This window comes from Bidens hawaiensis, unplaced genomic scaffold, assembly GCF_021521415.1.
Source record: "Bidens hawaiensis isolate Kalapana, Puna unplaced genomic scaffold, B.hawaiensis_p1.1 tig00004109_1, whole genome shotgun sequence".
Classification (NCBI taxonomy): Eukaryota; Viridiplantae; Streptophyta; class Magnoliopsida; order Asterales; family Asteraceae; genus Bidens; species Bidens hawaiensis.
The window spans coordinates 1,048,808-1,073,812 of NW_027491243.1; the positions used below are offsets into that span (position 1 = coordinate 1,048,808).

General features: G+C 37.8%; 1 protein-coding gene across 1 annotated transcript; it reads right to left on the reverse strand.

The window, feature by feature from the left end:
- Positions 1-16,540: 16,540 nt before the first annotated feature.
- On the reverse strand, positions 16,541-23,716 carry LOC143625560 (uncharacterized). Its single transcript, XM_077095863.1, has 9 exons — positions 23,239-23,716; positions 23,080-23,153; positions 22,066-22,128; positions 21,890-21,991; positions 20,936-21,001; positions 20,205-20,279; positions 19,435-19,509; positions 17,756-17,828; positions 16,541-16,906 (listed from the first exon to the last, which is right to left on the reverse strand). The coding sequence occupies exons 1-9, from the start codon at positions 23,714-23,716 to the stop codon at positions 16,578-16,580; spliced, it is 1,335 nt and encodes a 444-aa protein (XP_076951978.1). The 3' UTR covers positions 16,541-16,577.
- Between the last annotated feature and the right edge of the window lie 1,289 nt (positions 23,717-25,005).

Sequence of the window (25,005 nt, forward strand, 5' to 3'; positions counted from 1 at the left end):
TGCAGCACATCACGACGATCTCAAACATAAAAATTATTACCTAGTTCGTTGATTATACACGGGTCAATCGCGAGTAAACAGTGCTGGAAAAGATGGCGACGAGCGAGGTATCTCCAGACTTCGAAAATCCAATTAACTATAGGGGTTTGGCTGGCGACGGTCTTAGTGTTGTGCAGAAGAGATTAATTGCATTATGGTTAAGCCTAGAATATATAATCGATTTTAGGTAAGGTCGGTTCATAAATATATCAATTACGCATGATATTTGATCTTGTTTCTAAATTAACTACGACCGTTAGGCCGATAATGGCAAGAAGAATCAAAAACTTGATTCAATTCCTAACTTATGACGAAGATTAGGGCTCAAGCAAGATAAACGAGTCACGGGTTCCGGGTTAATGGATTACGGGTCACTGGTTATGGGTCAGGGACCAAATGAGTTAATAAGATATTATTCAGAAGTTACAATTCAGTCCTTGGAGGTTGAAGGTGGAAACATTATAGGATTAAAGTTTATTTTTGGGCTATAAATGTATATTTTCCAAAGTTATCTATATATATTAAATAAATATATACACAATTATAAATTTTATAATAATGTCTCGATAAACGTGCTTACTTTTCATTTATTAAAATTTCCCGAACATAAAACGGGTCGGGTAGTAGGTGTAAATTTGTATATGGAAAACCCGAGTTGTTACAGTCTCCCCTACTTTAGGAAATTTCGTCCCGAAATTTAGGAAAACCACAACATCATCGTTTTGAAAACAATTATACTTTTAACGAAAATATCATAACATAGAACTTCTAATAACCAAAGCAGCACTTCAAATGACAATCCGATAAGGGCACTTATATATAGGATGTACCAGCGGCATATCTACCATGTCCTTATCATCTCATCATTTGTACCGTTACCCTAGCTTCCTTAGGTTCTAAATCATGACACACAATTTCACGTATTATGCTTTCCATGCGAGAACTTGAATAATTATGTTCCGGACCATATTACTCTTATCGTCGGATGGTCCGCATAACTCGTTTCACCTTGTGGGTTATAAACATTTAAAATCCTCCTTTTGAAAGAAACAAACATTTTGATAAATTAAAATCCAAAAGGTGATAATTATCCGAGTTTGATTAATAAAACCATGAAATACTTAGTATATCCTGATTATTAAGAGTAAAATTTAGAAAACTGAAGGAAAATGGATTTCTTGAGACAGACGCCATAATGAATTATTATGGATAGAAATAAGATAAGAGCACAAAAGCCTAACAAAGTATAAAACGAAGCGTCATTCATAAAATAAAACGTGCAACATAGTTCTATGTAAAATCACTCAACGTCACAAACAACCAAAGAGTCAATACGATGCAAAAAAAGATAAGATAAGTTAGTCTTAAAATGGAAATAAATAAAGCAATAAAAACTTCATGGTCTTCAAAGATCTTCGGTTACGGTTGGCTTGATTCCCTTGAATTGGAGCACTTGAGGTACTTGGATCCATGATGACTTGAGTAGTAGCGGCAGATGGATTTGGGATAGCTTGGATAGGTTGAACTTGAACAGCTTGCATAATTGGGGTCGGGTTGAAGTGAGTTGGGTAAACTTGAGCTTGCGGGTAGAGGGTTTGGTAAGGTTGAGCCATGTTGGTGATAGGAGCTTGCAGTGGATATGGTTGATGGTTTAGGACTTGATTTGCATTAGGGGTGTAGTAGGGGGCAGTCATAGCTTGAGCTTGATGTGCATGGATAAGTTGAGGGCACACATTGCAAAGATGACTAGGATCTCCACAATTATAGCAAGTACGGGTTTTAGGAACACCGATTTGAGCAGGTAGGGCAGTTTGAATATCGGACGATGCATGGCAATTGTTAGCAAGATGACCATAACGGTTGCAATTGGTGCACAAGCGACATGGTGATTGGGGCGGGTGATGGTAGTTGCAAACAGAGCATAACGAGAAAAGGTCCGGTGTAGTTCTTCTTGTTAGGAGTATCTTGGTTAGAGGGTTGTGGGTTGGTTTTGTTAATAGCATAGTTGCGGTGGTTGGCTTTACGTTTGTGGTGAGAAGGGTTACCAGTGGGTTTGGGTTCAGCCTTAGCATCGGTTGAGGAATCAGCTTTAGAGTTGTCAAGGGTAGGTTTAGCATCCTTACTAGGCAGGGTTCCATCTCTAACATGATCATCAGACAGTGAAGCAGCAAGAGTAATAGCTTCCTCGATTGAGAGAGGGTCTCGACTACACACAGCATCACGGAAGATCGTCAGCAATCCACGAATGTACTTGCAATACCACTAGCCAAAGGGGTTACAAGGTGAGGTACTATCAGGCTAAGTTTCTTAAAACGGTTCGAGTAAGTCGAATTGTCACCACCAATCTGTTTGAGCTCCCAAAACTCCGTCTCGAGCCTTTGCAGTTCATGCTCGGGACAAAACTCTCTCTTCATTACATCCTTAAGTTCCTCCCAAGACATAGCCAAAACTTCTTCAACACCATGTAGAGCCTTATAATAATTCCACCAAGTAAGAGCTCGTTCTTCAAAGACGCTCGATGCGAACCTAGTACGCTTATCTTCCGGACATTCGCAGTGGATAAACTTGTTCCCCATTTGTTCAAACCAGCGGAGGAGCTTGTAGCATTCTCCTCGCCAAGATAAGAAGGGGTTTTAGCACTTGTGAAGTTTTTGTAGTGGTAATGATTTGGTGTAGCGGAAGTAGCGGATTCGTTGGAGTTGATATTTTGCAGTTGAGCCACGATCTCGGGTAAAGCAGTAGTGAACTCCTTAGTGATTCTAGCAGCCAGGCGGCGATCATGAGGGGTTGACGAATGACACGGCGATTACGACGATGAGGTTGAGAAGACATTCTATGAGGATCAACAAAGAAAATGCGTAACATGACAGATGAGTTGTAGGAATGAGTTGATATGAAATAATGGGGATGCGTATGTATATGTGTATGCATGTGTATGAAATAATGTCAGTGAAGACTCGAGGACGAGTCGAGAATTAAAATAATATGTATATGTTTGAAGCATTTAAATAAATAAACAATGTTTATAAGATTTTTCAAAAATAAAATAATCAAGCATATCAAACTAGTTGAAATCCCATGAGCTTTCCATGGCAATTTGAATGACCCAACTAGATAAAACAACATAAAGTTTGTGAATTGGCCTCCCATGAGCGTTCCATGGCAATTTGTTGGCCCAATTCAAATAATGAGTAATAAACAATTGAGTTGTTCGGCCCATGAGAGTGTACATGGCATTAACTGACCTAACTAATTAACGAATTATCGAATCAATAGAGTTGTTCAGACCATGAGCGTTACATGGCATTTAACCGACTCAACTAAATATCGAATCAACGAATTAAATAAACTTAGAATAAATAAAAACACAATTTGGAAGTATAACCGTTTAGACGGTTATGTTTACCACGTAACCGTTTAGCCGATTACGAGTACCACTTGGAGTTATGGTTGCATGACATTTGTCATACTCCCATGCTTCAAGGTGAAAGAACAAAACAGAACACGGAAATTCTTAAGGAATTTCCCATAATAAAATATAATCTACCAAAATTAAAAGATTTTGAAAAAATATTTTGAATGTGATACATAGCCTTGGAATTTGTGTGTGTGCATTAAACAAATAAGATAAATACGATTAAATAATTAATCTAAGCAAGATGCAAACAATTTATTAAATAGCACATAAGGCAGTTCAGATAAGCACGTATAGGGTTCCTAACATATGTCTAGGAAAATTTCAAACGACCTATCTTATAACCTTTGGCTCTGATACCAATCTGTCACACCCTAACCTAAGGCAGAAATGTCGGGGAGTGATCCGATGGCTCACAGCTCGAAGATACTATCATGATATAAACGTGACAATATCTAATTAGTTATTTGATTTCAATTATACATACAATATCCAAATACAATAAACAATTTAAATAAACAAATATAAGCTCAATAAAGTTTTAACTTGATTATATCCTAAAGTCTTGTCTATGTGTCCAAGCTTCAATCTTCAACATAAGCAACCTGCATATGCGTATAAAATGGAGTTTTGTCAACATAAAGTTGAGTGAGAATATCACCAGTTTTGACACAATTCAATAAATAAACATAACGTGATAAGTGCGGTAAATATAATCAAAACACAAACAAGTATGTAAACCGTTGCCAAGCGAATCGGGCATTGGTCAACAGCAGGAACACCCGCTATATGATTAATTGAATAGTAATCCCAATATACGATTGATTGAATGGTAACACAAGTAAACAAGTAGCACGTATATTTGATTAAATCACTCACAATAACACGTATGCATTTGTTTGAATATATATAGTATGAAATACGGATACGTACGCATATGTCCCCAAAACGTTTAGAAAATTGAGTAAAATAGGGGAATGATAAACTCACCTGATCGAATAAGCCAAACGGGAATGATTACGACAAGAAAGTGAAAATCACACTCTTCGAAAATTACCTTCAAGAATCCTAGTTAAATTAACGCGTATGATGAATTTAGGAGTTCGATGCGGATTGAGTTACAATTATTATTGGTACGTTATGGATTGAACGACTGATCTCTACGAATTATTATTACTATTTTATTATAAAAATCATTGTTTGTCACAAAATCGGGTTTACGTATAATTAGTTTATATAAATATAAGTTGAGATTTATTATAATAAACGTTTAAATATATAATTATCGTAAGATTTATATCTTGGAATTTTTAACGAGATCCGATGTTAAAAATATATTAACATGTTTATTATGTTTAATATAATTTTGTTTAAAACGAATAGCAATATATATATATAAGCAAATTTATAAAAATATTTTAACAACAAGAAACCTCAATATTAGTGTCGGGTTTTAATAAAATAGTGACGGTTTATTATTAATAATATATATATATATATATACACACGAAAACTTGTAATGAAATTGATCGACAAGAAAACGACGAATCAACGATGTCGGTTTAAATAAATAACATTTATTTGATATTTAATATTAATTTTAATACTTTGTAAATCATTTAAAAGAGTTAAATAACAAAAATATAAATATATACCAAAAATTGGCTGGCCGGACTCGAACCCGCGTGGACGGCCGGTCATAAGTCTAACACACACACCCTAGCCAGCTAGGCTAGGGTGTCAGTTGGTTAATGGTTGTAAACGGAAATATATATACAGAAATTAAACAAACCCAATTTTGAAATAAAAACCCTAGATCATAAATCGATCAATGCGTTACTCGTTTGACAAATTAATGTTAGGGCTATTGTGCAGCACATCACGACGATCTCAAACATATAAATTATTACCTAGTTCGTTGATTATACACGGGTCAATCGCGAGTAAACAGTGTGGAAAAGATGGCGACGAACGAGGTATCTCCAGACTTCGAAAATCCAATTAACTATAGGGATTTGGCTGGCGACGGTCTTAGTGTTGTGCAGAAGAGATTAATTGCATCATGGTTAAGCCTAGAATATATAATCGATTTTAGGTAAAGTCGGTTCATAAATATATCAATTACGCATGATATTTGATCTTGTTTCTAAATTAACTACGACCGTTAGGCCGATAATGGCAAGAAGAATCAAAAACTTGATTCAATTCCTAATTTATGATGAAGATTAGGGCTCAAGCAAAATAAACGGGTCACGGGTTCCGGTTTAATGGATTACAGGTCACTGGTTATGGGTCAGGGACCTAATGAGTTAATAAGATATTATTCAGAAGTTGCAATTCAATCCTTGGAGATTGAAGGTGGAAACATTATAGGATTAAAGTTTATTTTTGGGCTATAAATGTATATTTTCCAAAGTTATCTATATATATTAAATAAATATATAAACAATTAAAATTTTATAATAATGTCTCGATAAACGTGCTTACTTCGTTGTTAAAATTTTCCGAACATAAAACGGGTCGGGTAGTAGGTGTAAATTTGTATGTGGAAAACCCGAGTTGTTACAAATACCGATCAAATGCCAACATTCTGTTGTTTATCCTGTATCAGGACGAAATAAAATAATAGACGTTGTTAACCTGTATCAAGACGAAATAAAACAATAGACATTAACAATGAACCGGGCTTGTTTTTAAGCCAATTCCCTTAAACAGATTTACGTTTATTCCAGGGTACGCCGGTTTGAAGGATTTTAGTCCATAAACCATCAAAACTACATTGTTTTTATTAACATTTCTTAAAAAAACTGAATTTATTCTTTTCTTATCTCGGTTTCCTCTCCACTAATTTAGCAAAATTAGATTGAATCCCTAATTGTAACATCATCGATTATCAATATTTCAGTTCTGGTAAATCATCTTCTGAATCTCAAATACATTCTCATATTAAAGAAGCTCCTAAGTCCATTTCATCTAGATACGTCATGCTATTATGATGAGTGATGACTTCCTTATGTATGATCCACCATGAATCTCCACTTGTTCAAATTTTTTTCTCTCTTATTGTTTTGATATACAAATAAATCATTTTTGTTGCAAGACTAAAAAAGTTAAAAATATCAATCGTTTAAGAATTTGTGTTTGTGTTCATGGCGAAAGGTCCAGAACCTGTGAAAGATTATTATTATTATTATTATTATTATTATTATTATTATTATTATTATTATTATTATTATTATTTGAAAGTTTTTAATATGAGAATTGTGGATGAAGATTAAAAATTGATGCGATAAAAAATTATTAATTATGAATTTAACCTAAATCTCTAAATTATTAATTATGGACTTAACCATCTCAATCCAATGGAGAAGAAACAAAAATAAAAAAAAATAGATTTTTTTAGAAAGCATTAATCAAAACTACGTAGTTTTGATGGTTTCATATGCAAACTTCAGTGCTTAGCAACCCATATTCGCTTTTCCCTTAATATATAATAATAATAATAATAATAATAACTTGAGCCCCAAGGATCCAGAGGCTAAATTTTAAGAACTTACCATATTAAAACCAACCCAAACCCTATACATATGGTAAACCCCCTACGGAAGGAAACATCACAAACCACTAAACCTTAATTCACAAGAAACTCATCGATCGGAGAATATGTCTCAAGCCGTTGAGTTCCCGGTGGTTCTATACAACGGAGAGCGCCAAGCAAACGTCGGCAAGATCGTGATCCACCCCACCATTAACTTTCAAGAGTTCCGAACAATGCTGAAACAGATGATCGGTATTTCCTATAATAATCTCACCACTTACTTTGTCGAAAGCCAGCGACCGGAGACTCCCCGCAAGATTCTCATCACAAGTAAAGTCGATTTGATGGTTTTAATGCAAGAAAGGAATGCATTCTTCCTTGTGGTACTAAAGCGTTCAAGAAGAGAACGTAGGAGGAAAAGTTACCGCCAAAACTACGTCGAGTTATCGCCTGCGGACTTGTTTGATTATGGTTTGGATTATCCACATTACGAAAGAGTTACAACACATATTCCAGATTATTCTGATTATTCTTCTAAGGTCGAATATTGGTTGCATGAGTTGGAGATGGAGAAAGGAAAACATAATAACATGACGCATGATAATTTGAACAAAGAGTTTGGTTCCAATGATGAGAATTTTCCGAGTATTAGCGAGGCGTATCCGACAGTTGAGAGGTTGGAAACCCCCTTGGAAACTCATCCGACGGTTGAGAAGGCGGAAACCCAGGTGGAAACTCGAGCTTTGTGTGAGGATTGTATGCAAGCGAATAAGAAATGTGTGAAGCCGGAGTTTCACTTGTGTGTTTATGATGAAGTTGTTGAAGGGTTTTTTAAGTTACCGGCTGGACCGATTTGTCGACCAATGTGAAAGGTGTTAACTATGATTTAACGTTTTGATGACTTGGAAACTTTTTGTTAGTATGGGATTTGGCTAGGGTCTCTTATTATGTACGTATTCAATTGCATTCTTTATAGTTTGGTTGATTTGAAATAACAAGAAACATAGATATTATTGATATGATGCACCTTTTTTTAATCATATGTTGCGAGTTCTGTTGTAGCTAGTTTTATGGTTATTTACTATCTTAAATAAATAATGGGGATAAAAATACAAAGAATTACAATTTTAAGTTTTTAACACTTATTTCGTTAGAAATCAATCAGTGGACTTGAATGGGCCTGTCACATCGATGGCCCACTTCTGAAAAGGCCATGAAGAGGTGACTGGAACAAGTTCATTCTTCGGGCGGTGCGTGTTGGGTGCGTAGAGCTGGCAAGACCTGCATTTTCTGATGTATGCCAGCGCATCCGTATGCATCCCCGGCCAAAAGTATCCCGCGTTGTTTAGCTTAGCTACAACAGCGCGGGGATCTGCGTGTACTCCACAGATGCCTTCGTGTACTTCCCTTAGGAGGTAGTCAGCATCTTGGTTGTCCACGCATCTTAAGAGTGGGCCAAGAAAGTTACGTCTGTAAAGGATGTCATCGATGAGTTGATAATTCAGTGCTTTACAGCGTAGTTTTCTTGCCTGTGTTTTTGACTCTGGTAGTGTACCTGCCGCAAGGTATTTTATTATTGGTGTCATCCACGTTTCTGTGCCGGTTTGGATGACACAAATTTCCTTGTGCAGGACCGAAGGTGTCTCGAGGAGTTCAATGCGAATGTCCTTTCCTAAGTGGGTGAAGGCTAATGATGCAAGCTTGCTTAACGCATCCGCAGATTTGTTTTCACTTCGCATGACGTGTATGACTTTGCAGTCGTTGAAATCGCGCATAAGGGATTTTGCTTGTGCGAGGTACAGGGCCATTGTGTCGTTCACGGCCGTGTACGTCCCGTTGATTTGATTGGCTACTAACATGGAATCCACGTGGGCTTCCAAGTTTTTCACTCCCATCTTACGCGCAATTCTCAGCCCAGCCAAGAATGCCTCATACTCGGCTTCGTTATTCGTACTTGGAAAATCCAGTCGAATAGCATAAGTGTATTCTTGGCCTGCTGGGTTGGTTAGTTTCAGCCCTACGCCTGAACCCTCGTTACTGGATGCTCCATCAGTGTAGAGTCGCCAGACATCATTGATGTCTTGTGCTGGAGAGGGTTGAGCCTCTTCCTGGCACTCTTTTTCCCGCGATGCAGGTACTTCTGCAATAAAGTCGGCCAAAACCTGGCCTTTTATGGCTGGTCTTGGCTTATACTTTATCGCGTACTCCCCCAACTCAATTGCCCATTTGGCTAGGCGTCCCGATAACTCGGGTTTGCCTAGAACGTTTGCAAGTTTGAAGTTGGAGAGAATGGTGATTGGGTGACCCTGGAAATATCGTCTTAACCTGCGTGAAGCGTGTATAAGTGCTAAGACTAATTTTTCGAGGGTAGAGTACCGGGTTTCTACGTCTGTTAGGATACGGCTGACATAATAGATTGGCATCTGGATGCCTTTTCGCTCTACTAGCAGGACTGCCCCGGTTGCTCTATCTGTTGCGGAAAGGTATAGGATTAACTCCTCTCCCGCTTTTGGTGCTGTGAGCGTTGGGAGTTCGATCAAGCGTGACCGAATCTCCTGAAAAGCTGCTTCCGCTTCTGGTGTCCAGCGGAAGTGCGTTTTCTTTAAACAGTTTCTCAACGTTGACACGAAAGGAAACGACTTATCCGCATGGTTTGCCAAAAAGCGATTAAGTGCGACTAGTCGTCCATTCAGTGTCTGAGCCTGTTTGATGGTAGTAGGTGATTCCATTTTGATAATGGCTTCGACCTTTTCAGGGTTCGCTCTGAAGCCATCTTTAGTGACGATGACCCCCAAGAACTTCCCTTCTTCCATTCCAAAGGCACACTTGCTCGGGTTGAGCTTCATGTTTATCTTCCTGAGCGTGTTGAAAGTTTCTTCGATGTCTTTCAACATTGCTTCTGCGTCAGGGCTTTTGATGACCAAGTCATCCATGTAGACTTCCAAGTTCCTCCCAATTTGGGCATGAAACTGGTTGTCCATCAGGCGTTGGTATGTGGACCCGGCATTCTTAAGTCCGAATGGCATCATTTGGTAACAAAATGTGCCATCGGGCGTCCGAAAAGCGGTTTTGTCCTGATCATCAACGGCCATGTGGATTTGATGGTACCCCTTATACGCGTCCAGGAAGCATTTAAGGCGAAACGGTGCTAACGAATTCACCTTAAGATCAATTTCGGGTAACGGATAACAATCTTTGGGGCATGCTTTGTTCAAGTCCTTGAAATCTATGCACATGCGCCATTGTTTGTTATTCTTCGGTACCATAACGGGATTTGCAACCCATGTTTGATATCTACTAACGCGTACGATGCCTGCGTCAAGGAGTTCCTTGACTTGGGTTCTACAAGCGTTAGTTTGTTCTGGCCCCATTACTCTGCGCTTTTGTACGATTGGCGTAACAGCCGGATCGCATTTGAGCTTATGCTCTGCCTTACTTCGGGGTACACCAGTCATGTCAGCTGGTGTCCATGCGAAGATGTCAGCGTTTTTCTGTAATAAGCGCTTGAGTAAGGTGCGTGTGGGATCAACAACTGTTGGGCCAATGGAAACGGCCTGGTCAGGGTATTTGCCGTTGAAGGCCCATCTTTCTGGTTCGGTGATGGTTGGTTTAGCCATCTTTGGTTTGGGTTTAGATGAGACAGATGCGATGCATACCTGGGGAATGCCGGTGATCATCGCTACACCCTCAGCTGTTGGCCATCCCATCATGCCATGGACTGAGGATACCACGGCGTTAAATCTTGCCATCCCGTCTCTTCCGAAGAGAATGTCGTATGTGTGGTGTGGCTTCCTCATTACGACAAAATCCACGTCTTCTGTGCGTGAGTGATTCCCGTCCGTAAGAGTGACGGGGAAAGATAGGATACCCATGGGGGTGTTTGTGCTGCCATCGAACCCTTCCATCGAGGCGCAGATCGTTTCCAGGCGTTCCTTGTCTCCGTCATCTAGCTTGTCGAAGAACTGCCTGTACATCACCGTTGACGAGGCGCCGTTCTCAGCAAGAGTGCGAGAAGTGATGTAGTGGCCCAGCTGGCTTTTGATGACGATAGGGCCTTCTTTGCTGGGTCCTCCTGGCACTCGCGGGAAGCGCACCTCAGCTTCCTTCCACGCGCATGGTTCTGTCATTCGGCTTTTTCTTCCTCTGATCTTACCATGAACCATGTTGATGCTGATGTCAACGGGCTTTCGTCCGTTGCCTCGGTACCGGTTATCGTTCCTTCCTCCCTTCTTGATTGATGCCACCAGGTGTTCAAGTCTTCCATCCTTGACGAATGCTTCAACAATATCCTTCAAGGATGTACACTCTTCCGTACTATGACCTTTTGTCCCGTGGAAGTCACAGGATTTACTCTGATCCGCATTGGGTCGCTGCCGGATCATTGGAGCTTTTGGCCATGGTAGCTTTTCAGTGGCAAATATCTCCGTGACGCTTTTGGTGAGTGGCGTCCACCGGTGTTTTTGGCTTGAAGGGTGTGTGTTATTTCTTCCGCCAACAAGAGGGTGAGAGCTGGATGAGGTGTCAAAGTTTACCCTTGACTGCCAAATACCTAGCTTCCTCTTTTTGTTCTGCCGGGCGATCCGAACATTATTTTCTCTAGTCCTTTGCGTGTAGAGGTGTGTACTCTGGGGAAGATCCCTTCCCAGTTGCTTCTCCGTCTCGGCAAAGCGCTTGGCCGCCGTCATGATGGCATCCCATGTGGATGGCATGCCGTCCTTACCCGTCAATGTGCGGATAAGCTCTGGGTATTCGGGGCCCTGGATGAAAGCGGCGCGAACAAGATCTTCACTTATGTTGCCCAGACTTAGCTTTTTGGAGTTGAAGCGAGTGATGAAGTCTAGTAAAGATTCATCCTCCTCTCTAACGCAGTTGAGGATTGTCCACTGTTCTTCAGTATATTTCCTTTGCTGGCTGAAGTGCTGGCTGAACTTGTTCTGAAAGTCCGCCCAATCATATATGTGGTGGACCGGTAAACGATCGAACCATGCCCTGGCCGCTCAAACCAGAGTCATCTGGAACATATAACACCACGTGGGTTCCGTCCAGTTACTGACGGTTGCCCCCGCAATGAATCTGTTCAAGTGGTCGTCTGGGTCGGATAGACCATCATAAGTGCCGATGTTGGACATTTGTTTGGCACTTCTCGGGGCGATTGCTTCCGCAATGTCCCTTGCGAACTTTGACTTTCCTGCATTTGCAGCAGTTGGTCTAAAGGTTTTGGAGAAGTCACGCGGGTTTTTCTCCGCATTCGTTGGTTTAAAGGCTTCCCCAAAATTCCTTGGTTGGAAGTCCGTTTCCTTACGCTTCCCTTTTGCCTTATGGAGAGGGTTTGCGTCGGTATCGGATTCTTCCCGCTCATCGTCTGAGTACTCGCACTCACTGTTCATATTGAGATGTTGGCGAGTACTGCCGAATTCGTCAGCCTGTTGAACTGAACGCAAGCGTTCATCCAACTCAGCTTGGAACTCTTTCTGACGTGCTTCGGCCCACGCCTTAACTTGATCTAGTGTTTGGCGAGGGACCCTCGTTCGTTTCTCCAACTGGGCATCAGTGAACCCTAGTGGAATATTTACTGCACTTGCCCCGACTTGGGTAACCGGGGTAGTGTTCGTAAGATTTGTATAACCGCCGGTGTTCCCCCCAGTTGCTGGGGTTATGGTTACCGGGGTTTCTTGGTCGCTTACTGGCCTTGGGACCGGAGTCAGAAATTTTGAAAAAAATAAGAATTAGTTCTAGCTTTTATGCACGGATGGCGCCAATGAAGAAACACTAAGTGACCCGGGGCAGATTATGGATAATCTGGGGGTTAAGTAATGTTTCCCACGAGGATGAGGTCCAGCAGAGAAGGTTGTTCTTCAGGTGACTTGCAAAACAGACACCGTAAGCTCGTCACTGAGAAGGGGGGGGTTCCTCCTTGTGACCACCCTCCGGCGTGAGAATCAGACTAGATTGCTCTGAATATAAGTGTATATTAAGAGATTGCTAGATAAGAATGAGATATCAGATGATGTCCTTACCATTCCAAGGTGTTGGAGTATTTATAGCCGAAGGTAGGTTTCCTAGAAGGTACAGCCGGCTGAATAGTATTCCTGTTCTACCAACAGTGGTCTACGCACAGGCCATGCTGGTTGGTGGATAGACTACGGCCGACAGTAACAAGGTCGGCTGTACACTGTTCCTTTACTGCCGGCTATGCACTGTTCCACCAACTGTAGGCTGCGCACGTCCTATAGTAAGGGTTGGTGAGTAGGCAGCGGCTAATAATGACAAACAGTACTAGAGGGTGCTCCTCCTCGTACTGTTGTCGGTGAGCTGTCACCCTGTGATTGGTTCATGGGATGTTCTGGTCAGATCGTCTGTTCTGCCCATACCTTAGTAGGTATAGTACAAAAGATCTTCCAGAATCATACGGACTGGCTCATTTAGGCGGGAGTATTCCCGCCTTGCTCATTCCTTCATGTGACTACTGAAGTAGCTAGTGCCTTGTGCGTGTAGCCTTGCTGTTAGTGCGGGTAGCCTTCCCTGATGGCTTGTATCCGCAACTGCCGGAACAGGCGGGGTACTTCACCATTGGGAGGCTTTCCCTGCGGGTACAGCTGGCGTACTGCGCGTAAGGTTTTCTCTGAGCATGGTGGGTCCTGCGGGAGCAGTTGGTCGTTGCGCAGACGTCCCTGTTCAAGGTGAGTCTTGCGGGTCCAACTGGGCTCTGCTGGGACCTACCTCTTCAAGTTCCCAATCACATTGTTACTCGACTGATGTTGTTGGTCATCTGGTGATAATAACTAAAAAGAAGTTCGAGATGTTGGATGCTGAGTGAGTTTTGGTTGGACAATGAAAAATCTAATACGGATTGAACATAGTTAAGCCTAAAAATAAATAATCTCACAATTTATTTATTGATCGATAATAATCTCACCTTTAAAAGTATCTGTCAACGGTTCAATCTTTCGACTATTTTTCTCTTAGTGGACTTCGTTAAAAAACACTTAACGTCATTAAGTTTTTTTTTCCCGAATTTAAAAGAAATGTTTTAGGGCTTTTGATCAAAAGAAAAGAGAAACATTGTTCATCATCCATAATTTTTTCATATTTTCTGAAAGTGATGAGTTAAGTAGAATTAAAATATAATATTAAAGGTATAAAAATATATAATTTAATTGAAAATGAGAAGAAATTAGTACCTTTTAAGGTACTTTTAGATTTGAAAATGAGAAACTGATTATGAATGCTCTAATAAATAATAAAGGGTTATGTTAATCTGGATCTAACAACTAAAAAAGAACACTATTTATAACTTAAGTATATTTAAAAATTAACAACTAATCAAATCATGTTTGTTCTCAATGGGTTAGGTTATAATAGAAAGTATAGTTTTTGTAGGAAGGATAAGAAGTAATCTTGTCCATTGATTTTGAATATGGAGGGTTGAGATTAGTTTAGGAGGAAATCAAGTGTGAACACAAGGAAATGGCATAAAAGAAATAACATATTTGTTGACTTTCTTTTTCCACATGCAAGACACATACCAAATTCCCTCATCATTTTAAAACGTCCATAACTTTTTTTACGACGTTTTTATTGAAAAACAAATTCACCATAATAACGAGTGACTTTTTTATCTTTCATATGAGTACCATATTGTAATATAAAATTTTAAAAAAATTAGTGGGTTTTTTTACAAATTGTGTTTTACAAAATTATGTTATACAATAGTATTTTTCATTGTGTTTTTTCCATTGTATTTTTTACATTGTGTCATACAATTGTGTTTTTTTTCCATTGTGTTTTTCCAGACTTTTCTGGCGAGATGGTGGCGGTGGGTGACGGTTGTGGTGGCAGTGAGCGGTGGAGTGGTGGTGGTTGTAGAGAGTAAATATGCAATTAGGTTTTATGTAAGTGGGTTTTTAAAATTAATGTAAGTGGGTTTTGATATTTAAGTGTTAGACTAAAATACACTCCTTTCTAGTCTTCTTAGAAAAATCAAACTTATTATTTGAACCTAACCCTTTTCTTTAGCTCTAAAATGATACAGTTAACTTTAACTTTAGATAATATTTTAATACTTAAAACACTTTTATATTCTTTTATTTCATAACAACCGCCTTACAAAAAGGAAATTTCAAACAAACACTACCCCCTTTCACGTTATATAACTTACCACATTTATTTCCCAATTTCCACCACCAATCTTAATCTTAAACTTCAATTCCACCATGAGCCTTACACAATTTCATGCAAAACATGACAACCATCAAAAGCCACTCAATATTAACGTAGACACTAATTTCAGCCACACCGGACCATCCATGACCCAACAACCACCACCCCCGCCACCCGTCATCATCTACACACATTCGCCAAAAGTGATCCATACGCGCCCATGCGATTTTATGGCGCTGGTTCAAAAACTCACCGGATACACCCCTCCACCGGCCCAAGATCAGAGACAAAATCAAGATCTAGAGAATGTAGAGGATAATGAGTCGTCCTCGGTGGTGACCGAGGAGCATGGCAGCCCTCTGGGGGATTCTTGTGTGGTTGATGGTGGTGTTGTGGTTCCGCCACCACCTTACAATGTGGCCAGATTTGATCCATATTTTAGTCCTACACCTCACCGGTTCACGTTTTACACTCCTGATTCTCTGTTACAGAATCAGAATCTGTTGTATTCTGATATTTGATTTTGTACACTTCACATTCTTTTTTTTATTATGTTAGTCTAAATAACAACTCCAATGTTTGTTTGTTTGATGGTTCCTTTTAAGGAAATAAAGGGTTTGGTTTGGATTTGGTTTAACATTATGTCTTGGCTTTTATTGTAAAACCAACAAAGGTTAAGCTGCCATCATTTTGCATATAGGCTCACCCTCCATAGACCATAGACTTGGGCGTAAAACCTGGTTCCGGACCCAACCCAGGTGTCCCCGCAGAGAATTCAACCCGCGGGTACATAACAGGTTTCAGTTCCTCAGAAAAACCAGACCCACCAGAACCGGTCCAACCTCTACCCGGTCAAAATTCGGACCCCACCCAGTCAAAAATCGATAAAAACCCACAAAACCTGGTGAAAACCCGACCATACCCGGGCCCGGTTCTTTGATTTTGTTGATTAAACACAGAACCAGTTCTGTTTCCAGGGAAAATAAACTGGTGTGTACAACTCTGATGGACTGTACCAATAACGCTGCTATGTATGAGATAGAACATTTGTATGTTTCATGTCACATATGGGCTCAGATAGAGGTATTCAATATTAGATCAGGCTGAAAAGACCAAAATCTGAACCAGCAGTACCAGACTCAGGCCTTATGGGCTCAAAGGAGTGGCCAAACTTTTTCATCAAAACAAAATATAGCCGAATAGGTTTTACTAAGGTGTAATACTGTAGTCTACATAAAGAGACCTATTGCAATCTTTATTCAACATTTCGTTTTATCGTAGTTTAACCTCTCAAATTATCACCAGTTAGTGAAGCAACAGAATATATTGTATAAGAAAACATTTCTAAATCGTGACCCCAAACGCCATATTTGCAATGAGTGTCACAGAGAACAAAAAAGAAACATACCAAGATCTATGTAATAGCTAGTTAAAATCCCAATCTGAGATTTCTTGTATCTGTTCATCTGTCCATCCATATACATTTGGAAGCCCTTCTTTCAGCTGCCCCGGTCCAACGTTTTCTATAACATTTGCTTCTTTTAAGATTTCCTTGTCTTTGGCAATCTTCAGATTTGTGTCATTGTTAGATATAGTAGTGCTGGTGCAACTAGTGTTTTCTTTTTCATTGTTAGTATTACTTCTTTTCATTCTACTCACGATTCCTTCTGCTCCTCGTTCAAGAGAAAACACGCTGCTTAATAATGGGGTACCCTGTCCAGGATCTTGAGAAAAAAGGTCTGTAGACTTGTAACCTGTTAGATGTTGTAATATTTTTTAGAATAGAATAACTAAAGAAAATGATGACCGGTTTGTGCAATGGATCCAAAGAACTTGATCGTGATGTAGTCGAGATCGGCTCAGTTTGCTTAAAGCTTGAACCGACCTGAGATTAAACGAGCTCAAGCCTGTGCCTAAAAATATGTTTGTTTAATAAATGAGCCCGTGCCCGAGCTTCACTTATCAAGCTCGAATTATCTCATGAGCCAAAACAAGCCTGTTATTTGTTATAATTTTTATTTAATATACTAAATATATATTTATATGAAAAGAACTGTTGTATATAATGTTATGATAAAAATAACTGAATAATAATTATATTACGTTATATATAAATTAACAATCAAAATGCATTACGATACATATATATGTCAAATATTTAATATATCAAATGAGTCGAGCCCAACCCCAAGCTCAGCTTTTGTTTGAAAAACTCCTCACAACTTCACAAGCCAAGCTCAAGCTTTAGAAATATAAACTCGAGCTCTTAAAACGATCCGAGTTCAACTCGGCTCGTTTACACACTCACTAACCCAAATGTGACCGTTAAGCAAGTCAAACGGTGAACTAAATGAATTGTAATGTAGTTAGTTATAAACAAGTTAGTGGCGGGTTGTCATAAATGGGTTAAATGAGTTGACCTTGTATAAAATTCTTTCTATTCTAGTTTTAAATGGGTGAACTAGTCGTAATGTTTTAAGTAAACACATTAAATAAGTAGATCCTGACACAACCTTTTTAACTAATAAACACAACCCGTATCAACACCTTTATAAGTAAAAGGGTCGAAATTTCCACCTCTAAAAGAAAGAATGGACAAATACCAGAACCAGGAGCTGCATTTATGGTTTCATTGAATGTCTGTCTTTGTGAAGATCCACCATCCTTGTAGAATGCCTGCCAATAATTATGAATCTTCGTTTAACATCACACAGAAAGTTTCGTTTTACAACTCTGCTTGTCTATAGAAACTGGTACAAGCTACTGACAAAAATTTCCGTTACTAAATTATAATATCTGTTACTAAACTCTTTGACATTAATCACACAAAATGAATTAGAAGATGACGACTTTCAACCTCTTTGACTCAATCATTAGTTCTCTTCACTTTATTTCAAACCAGATGGTACCATTTTCAATAGTTTCAGAAAGTGGTAACAATATAGTCAACTGAACTCACGAGTTGACATAGTAAAACAACATGGAAGGTTGGACAAGGAAACCCGATTCTCTATATAATGTTTTCACAAGCCACATCCAAATTATTTTAGTATTCAACAATTGGGTACTTTAAAGAATCCTGTATCAAACCATTGCCCACGGGTTGATGTTTTTTTATTTAAGTAACCAAATCTTACTTAACCTCAATATGATTACTTGTATATTCTATTCTAGCTTATGTGATGTACGTCTATCACAATGGTTATTATGTCAATTAATGTATTTATTTTATACAATATCTCTTACAGCCCTAACAACAAATACTGCACTGAATTTTCATCAGTACTTCATATTTGTATCATCCAAATCTCAGAGCAATAAACCCTAACTATTGCAGCATAAAACAATTTTCAAAAGCATAAAGGAATCTAAGTTACAAAATGGTAGTATGCATGTTTGTTGTCGCAGCAGTAAATCCATAACAATGAATGAATGAAGACACAGCTAATAAGACAACTATTGAAAATACCTGTGAATGAGGAGCTTCATTTATGGTTTCACGGAATGTCTGTTTTAGTGAAGATCCACCATCCTTGTAGAATCCCTGTTAATAATTATGAATCCTCATTTAACTAAAGAGATACTTTTGAATACAAAAACAAGTATAAAATAGCATTCTAAATCTGTGAATAAAACGAATTATGAGGTTTTAGACTTCCAACAACTTTCAACTAGTTTGAATAATCATTGTTTCTTTGGCTTTCCTTCAAAACCAGATGGCACCATTGTCAAACAAAGTTTTGGAAAGCGGTAAAAATAAAGTCAACTCACTAGTTGATTTAGTCAAACAACATGTTTGGCCAATGAAGCCCGATTCCCTCTCCTAATGTTTTCTGAAACCACATCCAAATTATGTAGTACTAGTATTAAACATTTGGGGGCTTTAATGAATCCTGTTCCAAACAATTGCTCACAACTTGATTTTTTTTTAAGTCAAACTAGATCTTTCTTAACCTTAATATAATTCCTTGGATATTCTATTCTAATTTATGTGATGTATGCATATCACAACAGTCACTATGTCAATTAGTGTATTTATGCAATATCTATTACATAACAACAGATGCACTGAATTTACATCAGATTCTTCATATTTGGTATTATGACTATTATCCAAATCACAGAGCAATAAAACTTAATTATTACAGCAAAAAAAACAATGTTCAAAAGCGTCAAGTACTCTAAGACATAAAACTGTAGTATGCATGCTTGTTGTCGCAGCAGTAAATCCATAACAATGAGTGAATGAAGACACAACTAATAAGACAACTACAAAAAATACCTGTGAATGAGGAGCTGCATTAAGGGTCCCATGAAATGTCTGTCTTTGTGAAGATCCACCGTCCTTGTAGCATACCTATCAATAATAATGGTTTGGTAAGCATGTTAGTTCACAATATCTTAACACTAGATTTGTTACAACTTTGCTTGTTTATAGAAATTGGTAGAAGCCAGTGAGAAAACTTTTCATTACTAAATTATTACATCGCTGTTAACAAACACTTGGCATCAATCACTCCCTCGAGGCCTATAATCTATTTTGCAAAGAGCATGCTCCATCAACCCCAGTTAAAATAAACACCCCAAAAACCCTTTTCATACTCAGTTTTATCAAATTTATCAAACATTATTTCTCCAAAGAATCTTAAACAGAAATGAGCAAAAACAAACATGTACCAATCGACATAGCAAGCAAACTGACTAATGGTGAAAGCCTAAGGAAATCAGATTTAAGGTCCAAAACATGAGAAAATGATCATGACATGATGAAGACAAGTAAAGGCCCACTAGCACTTAAGTCCATTTATTTAGTTATAAATAAATAATGCGTTAATTATGAATTAAAAGACATTATTATAGTAATAACAATCTAAATCTTTTAATAAAACAACTTGAAGAAATTTTATGCACTAAAACTGAACTTTGTACAACTTTCAACCCTTTTGACTCAATTATATATTCATAATTCTTTTGAGTTTACTTCAAAATCAGATAGTGCCAATTTCATAAGATATTTTAGAAAGCGATACATATAAAGTCTACAGAAAATACCTGTGAAGGAAGAGCTGCATTTATGGTTCCATGAAATGTCTGTTTATGTGATGATCCACCATCCTTGTAGAATACCTATCAGTAATAAGGGCTTAAAAAGCATGTAAGTTCACAATATTTTAACATTAGATTTGGTTTTACAACTTTACTTGTTTATAGAAATTGGTACAGGCCAGTGAGAAGACTTTTCATTACTAAATTATATCTCTGTTACCAAACACTAAATTTTAATTAATCAATTATGAATTTATTAACAATATTATGGTAATAACAATCTAAATCTTTGAATAAACCAACTTACGAGATTTTATGCATTTAAAATAGGCATTGGACAACTTTCAACCCGTTTGATCCCACCATAGATTCATAGTTCTTTTAACTTTCCTTCGAAATCAGATAGTACCAATTTATTACATAGTTTCACCAAGCAGTATAAAAAAGTCAACTCAATAGTTGACATGGTCAAACAACATGGGAATTTGGCTAAGAAAGCTAGAATCCCTTTCCTAATGTTTTCTACATTACACGGATGATGATTACATAATGCAAAAAACATCACAAATCATAGATCAATAAACATTATAACATAAAACAGCTATTTTTAAGGCTTAAAATAATATAAAACATAAAGTTGAACTATGCATGCTTGGTGTCACAACAGTAAATCCAAACAACAAATGAATGTAGGCACTTAAATTAACAAGATAACTACAGAGAAAAAACGCATGTACCTTTACCAAATTCCTCTTCGTAATGTTAAGATAATGAGTTGACCGCGAAGGGGAAACTACAGAAACCTAGATCACATAAAACTAGTATAAATTTAGTTGGATTAGAACAGATAGTTTTACCAATTATCTAGAAAATAAATTAAATAGTGTAATATTTAATTTTAAGAAGTTAAATGGTAACCTTAACAACTCGGTTAAAATTGGGACAAGACAAGTTATAACTTATAAGTGCCCCAACATGCATTCAAATACTTTTAACCTCTTATGAACCCTATCATTAATAAAATAGTATTTTGATAATATAGGTTTGAATGTTTGATAACTATATTAACAGTTAATACATTAATTATTTTCAAAATTCAGAAAAAAGGGAACATGACATTATTATAATATTATTGTAGGTAAACCAAACCCGACCTGTGATAATGTTAATAGCTACATGTTCTGACCAAACCAATTTAGGTAAGTTTTAAGAGAAAACCAAACCAAAAGGCGGAAATTCGTTTTCTGAAAACCATTTGGTTTCAATTTTTTCAGTTTTAGGTTCAACTTTTTCGGTTTTACCATTTGGGCTTGAAATAATTGAAACAGAAAAAAATTGATTATTATACGTTTGGCTAAAATATTTTGACCACACTATTAATTAAGTTCTTATAAATCACCTAATAATCAAAATTAAAACTGAAAATTCATACATCTGGTTTGATTCAGTTTTTCGGTTTTTATTACACGGAAAACTGAAACCAAATATTCGGTTTTTAAGAAAACATCAAACCACCCCGTCAGTTTTTGTTTCGGTACGGTTTTTTCAGTCAATCCAAACCGGCCCGTTTTGACCATGTAATTAAAACTACATGTTCTAACTCAAACACATTTTACCAGTTACCCAACCTGCCCATTTTGCCACCTCTAGTGCGCATGTGAAGGAGATATGAATAGCCAGAAATAACAAACCTTGTAAAGTATGAGAACAGATCCTACACAAATACACTTTCTAAAGTCTCCCTCTGTAAGTACTTTGTGATGAATAGTACCAGAAACGGTACCTGTTGGATCCTAAAGCTTATAGCAAACAAATAAGTAACAGAATAATTTCACCTGCTGATATATAAGATATAACAAATCCTTACTTTCAGTGTTACCATCATATCACCAAGCCCATTTGGAGTACAAGACTTGATAACAGCAACAACCTGTTACATTCCATATATAACTTATTAACAGTTGAACAAAAGAATACCAAATTGTGCTTATATAACCTGCAATCAAACCATATTACACGACATTTTACTCAAGCGTGTAACCATCAATCTGGTCCTGCATATCACTTTCTATCAAAAGAGATTTGCTCGATGTTGAGGTTTGAGATTAATATTGGATCACTAGACATCTTGTATCACTCAAATTAAGTATCAATATATGAGATTTGCTTGACACTAAAATTAATATTATACTTTTCCTAACCTCTATTGTCTCCCTTCATAGATTACTCTATTTTTTAAACCATTGTCTTGCTAGATGTCTTTCTTTTCTGATCTTAAGAAGACCACAAGTGATTAAAGGATCATTAGTGACATTAGTCCCAACTACAATTGGTGACTGAAACTACTTGAACGCTGGCACATGCATCATATTTTTGTTGCTAATTTTAATCTATCTTAGCATTCGTTACCTACAATTTTATCATCAAAACTGTTACATGTTGACTAAAATCCAGACAATCGAAGCGATTTTCCCTCATTCATGCAATTGATATAACTGTAATGTTCAAACCAAAATTGGCATTGACCAATATCTAAATGAGAAAATTCCAAAAATGTCCATTTTAAAGAGAGAGAGTACAAATATGTCCCCAAATCGAGTAAATCCCAAAATGTCCCCTCTCAAACAGGTCGTGAAGAAGTGTTTGGGGGGCAAACACATCTTGACGTGTTTGCACACCAAACACGTCTTCACGACCTGTTTAGAGGCCAAACAGGTCTGCAAGACCTGTTCAAGAGGGAACATTTTTGGATTTACTCAATTTGGGGACATAATTGGATTCTCTCTCTTCAAAACGGACATTTTGAGAATTTTCCCCTATCTAAATTACAACATAATACAGAGGAACCTCAATCAATAAAATACACGTACTATGATGATACCTGATCTAGTTTGCCGGTTTCGTCACACTTGTTTATTTCCCCCAAATGTGCAATCAAACCAGAATCAAACATACCTTCATTCAACAAAACAATGTACAAGCAATAATTATTAATTAGCATCAAGTTAACACGAAAATAAGAGTAAACAAGTTATACTACCGTCCGAATTAACAAATTCAACCGCAGACAACCACGGATTTCGCTTAAAATCCTCATCCTCCTCCGGATCTTCAACCGCTTTCCGAATATACTCCTGTGTCGCCATAGGATGCTCGTTTTGCCCCAAACGATTCACGGTGTCGCATGTTTTACGGAGCTTCGCGGCCTGAACTACTCCGGCAGGACCTGGAATTGTGTGACGTGGCGGTGGTGGTTCAGCTTGAGGTTCTGAAGTTAGGTTTAGAGGAGATGAGATGCCAGTTAGGGTCTGTGATAGCGATGGTGAGGTATCTGGGGTTTCAGATTGAGAAATATATCCGGCGGCGGCGGTGGTTGTGGTGGTGGTGGTGGTGACGACGTCAGTGGTGGTGGTTTGATTAGTAGTGAAGCGTTGTTGTTTGCAAGGGCGGAGGGTAAGAAGTTGGAGGTCGGAATCGTCTACATCAAGGGATTCATGCCAATGCTGCTGCTCCTCCATTGTCTCATGATTTGACTTTGGTGTGTAGTGTAGTGTAGTTAAAAACCAATTTAATCTACTGAATTTTGTTAGGTTTTTGTGAAAGGCGGGAAGACCATGGGTGTTTGTGTGTGTGATACTCGTCTAAAGATTTTTAAAAGCCATTTTTTTAAGTTAAGTGGTCTAAAGGATCTCTCCATTCAAAACAATTATCATAACTGGATTTTTTTTGGATTAAAAATACAAGTTAGAAAGCTGTCTTTTTTGGAAGGATTGGTGTATGTTTCGGGTGTAGTGCGATATCTAGCTTTTCTCTTTTTTTTTTTTTGGTGTTGTTTCGTTTTGTTTCTTTTGGCGGATGCACTTTGTTTGCTTCTAGCGCTTTGTTTGAAGAGTCAATGAAAATTTTTTTGTTGAACATTAAAAGAACAGAAAATAAAAAAACAATTGTCATCAGCTGCTAACAAGGAGCTAGCAGCCCAGGCAATAAAACAAAACACCATCAATTATAGAACCGACAATTCAATCTAATACAAACGCTTCACTCTGTTTTTAATCAAGAAATCTTAAAACATTTAGGTCTTTAAGTATGCTCTCCACCTTAATCGCCATGTTTGAGTGTATATAGTTATTACGGGCCTTCCATAAGCACCAACAAGCCACCATAACTATAGCCTAAACCATCTTTCTCTTATGCTTTATATTTACCTGTGAATGTCAAAAATGTCTTTAAGTGGTCTAAAGTATCTAATCTGCTAATTCAAACCCCTCAATTAAAAATGAAGAATTTTAGGAACTTGGATATTTCGATCTACAAAATATATTGAATGTGATTGGAGTTGGGGGGGGGGGGGTTGGTTAGGTATAATGGTTATGATAATCATAATATAAGAAAGAAGAGATGGATTGAACAATTTTATATTATTGAGATTTCTGCTACAATTACAATAGGGAATGAGAAGAAGTTAAATACTAAGGCTTAATTTGCCTTTACAAGGAAATGGTGCAAAAGATGGTAAACAGCCCATGAATCAAGCTTCCAACGGTCATGTTGATACACGTTTTGTATGTCTCAGTCTTTATCAGGGCATTAATGTATTTAGTATAAAGTATAGAGGTCTTAATGTAAATATGGCTAAATGAGCCATTCGCTCTAATGTAATGTTACATTCGTTACCCTGTAATGAATGTAACACATTCGTCTGATTGAAACCTTTTTTAACCCAGATTGAAACCTGATTGAAAGCTTATTCGTTAACCCAGATTAACGAATGAGATAACGAATGAGAGCTATTCGTTATAGGTTAAAG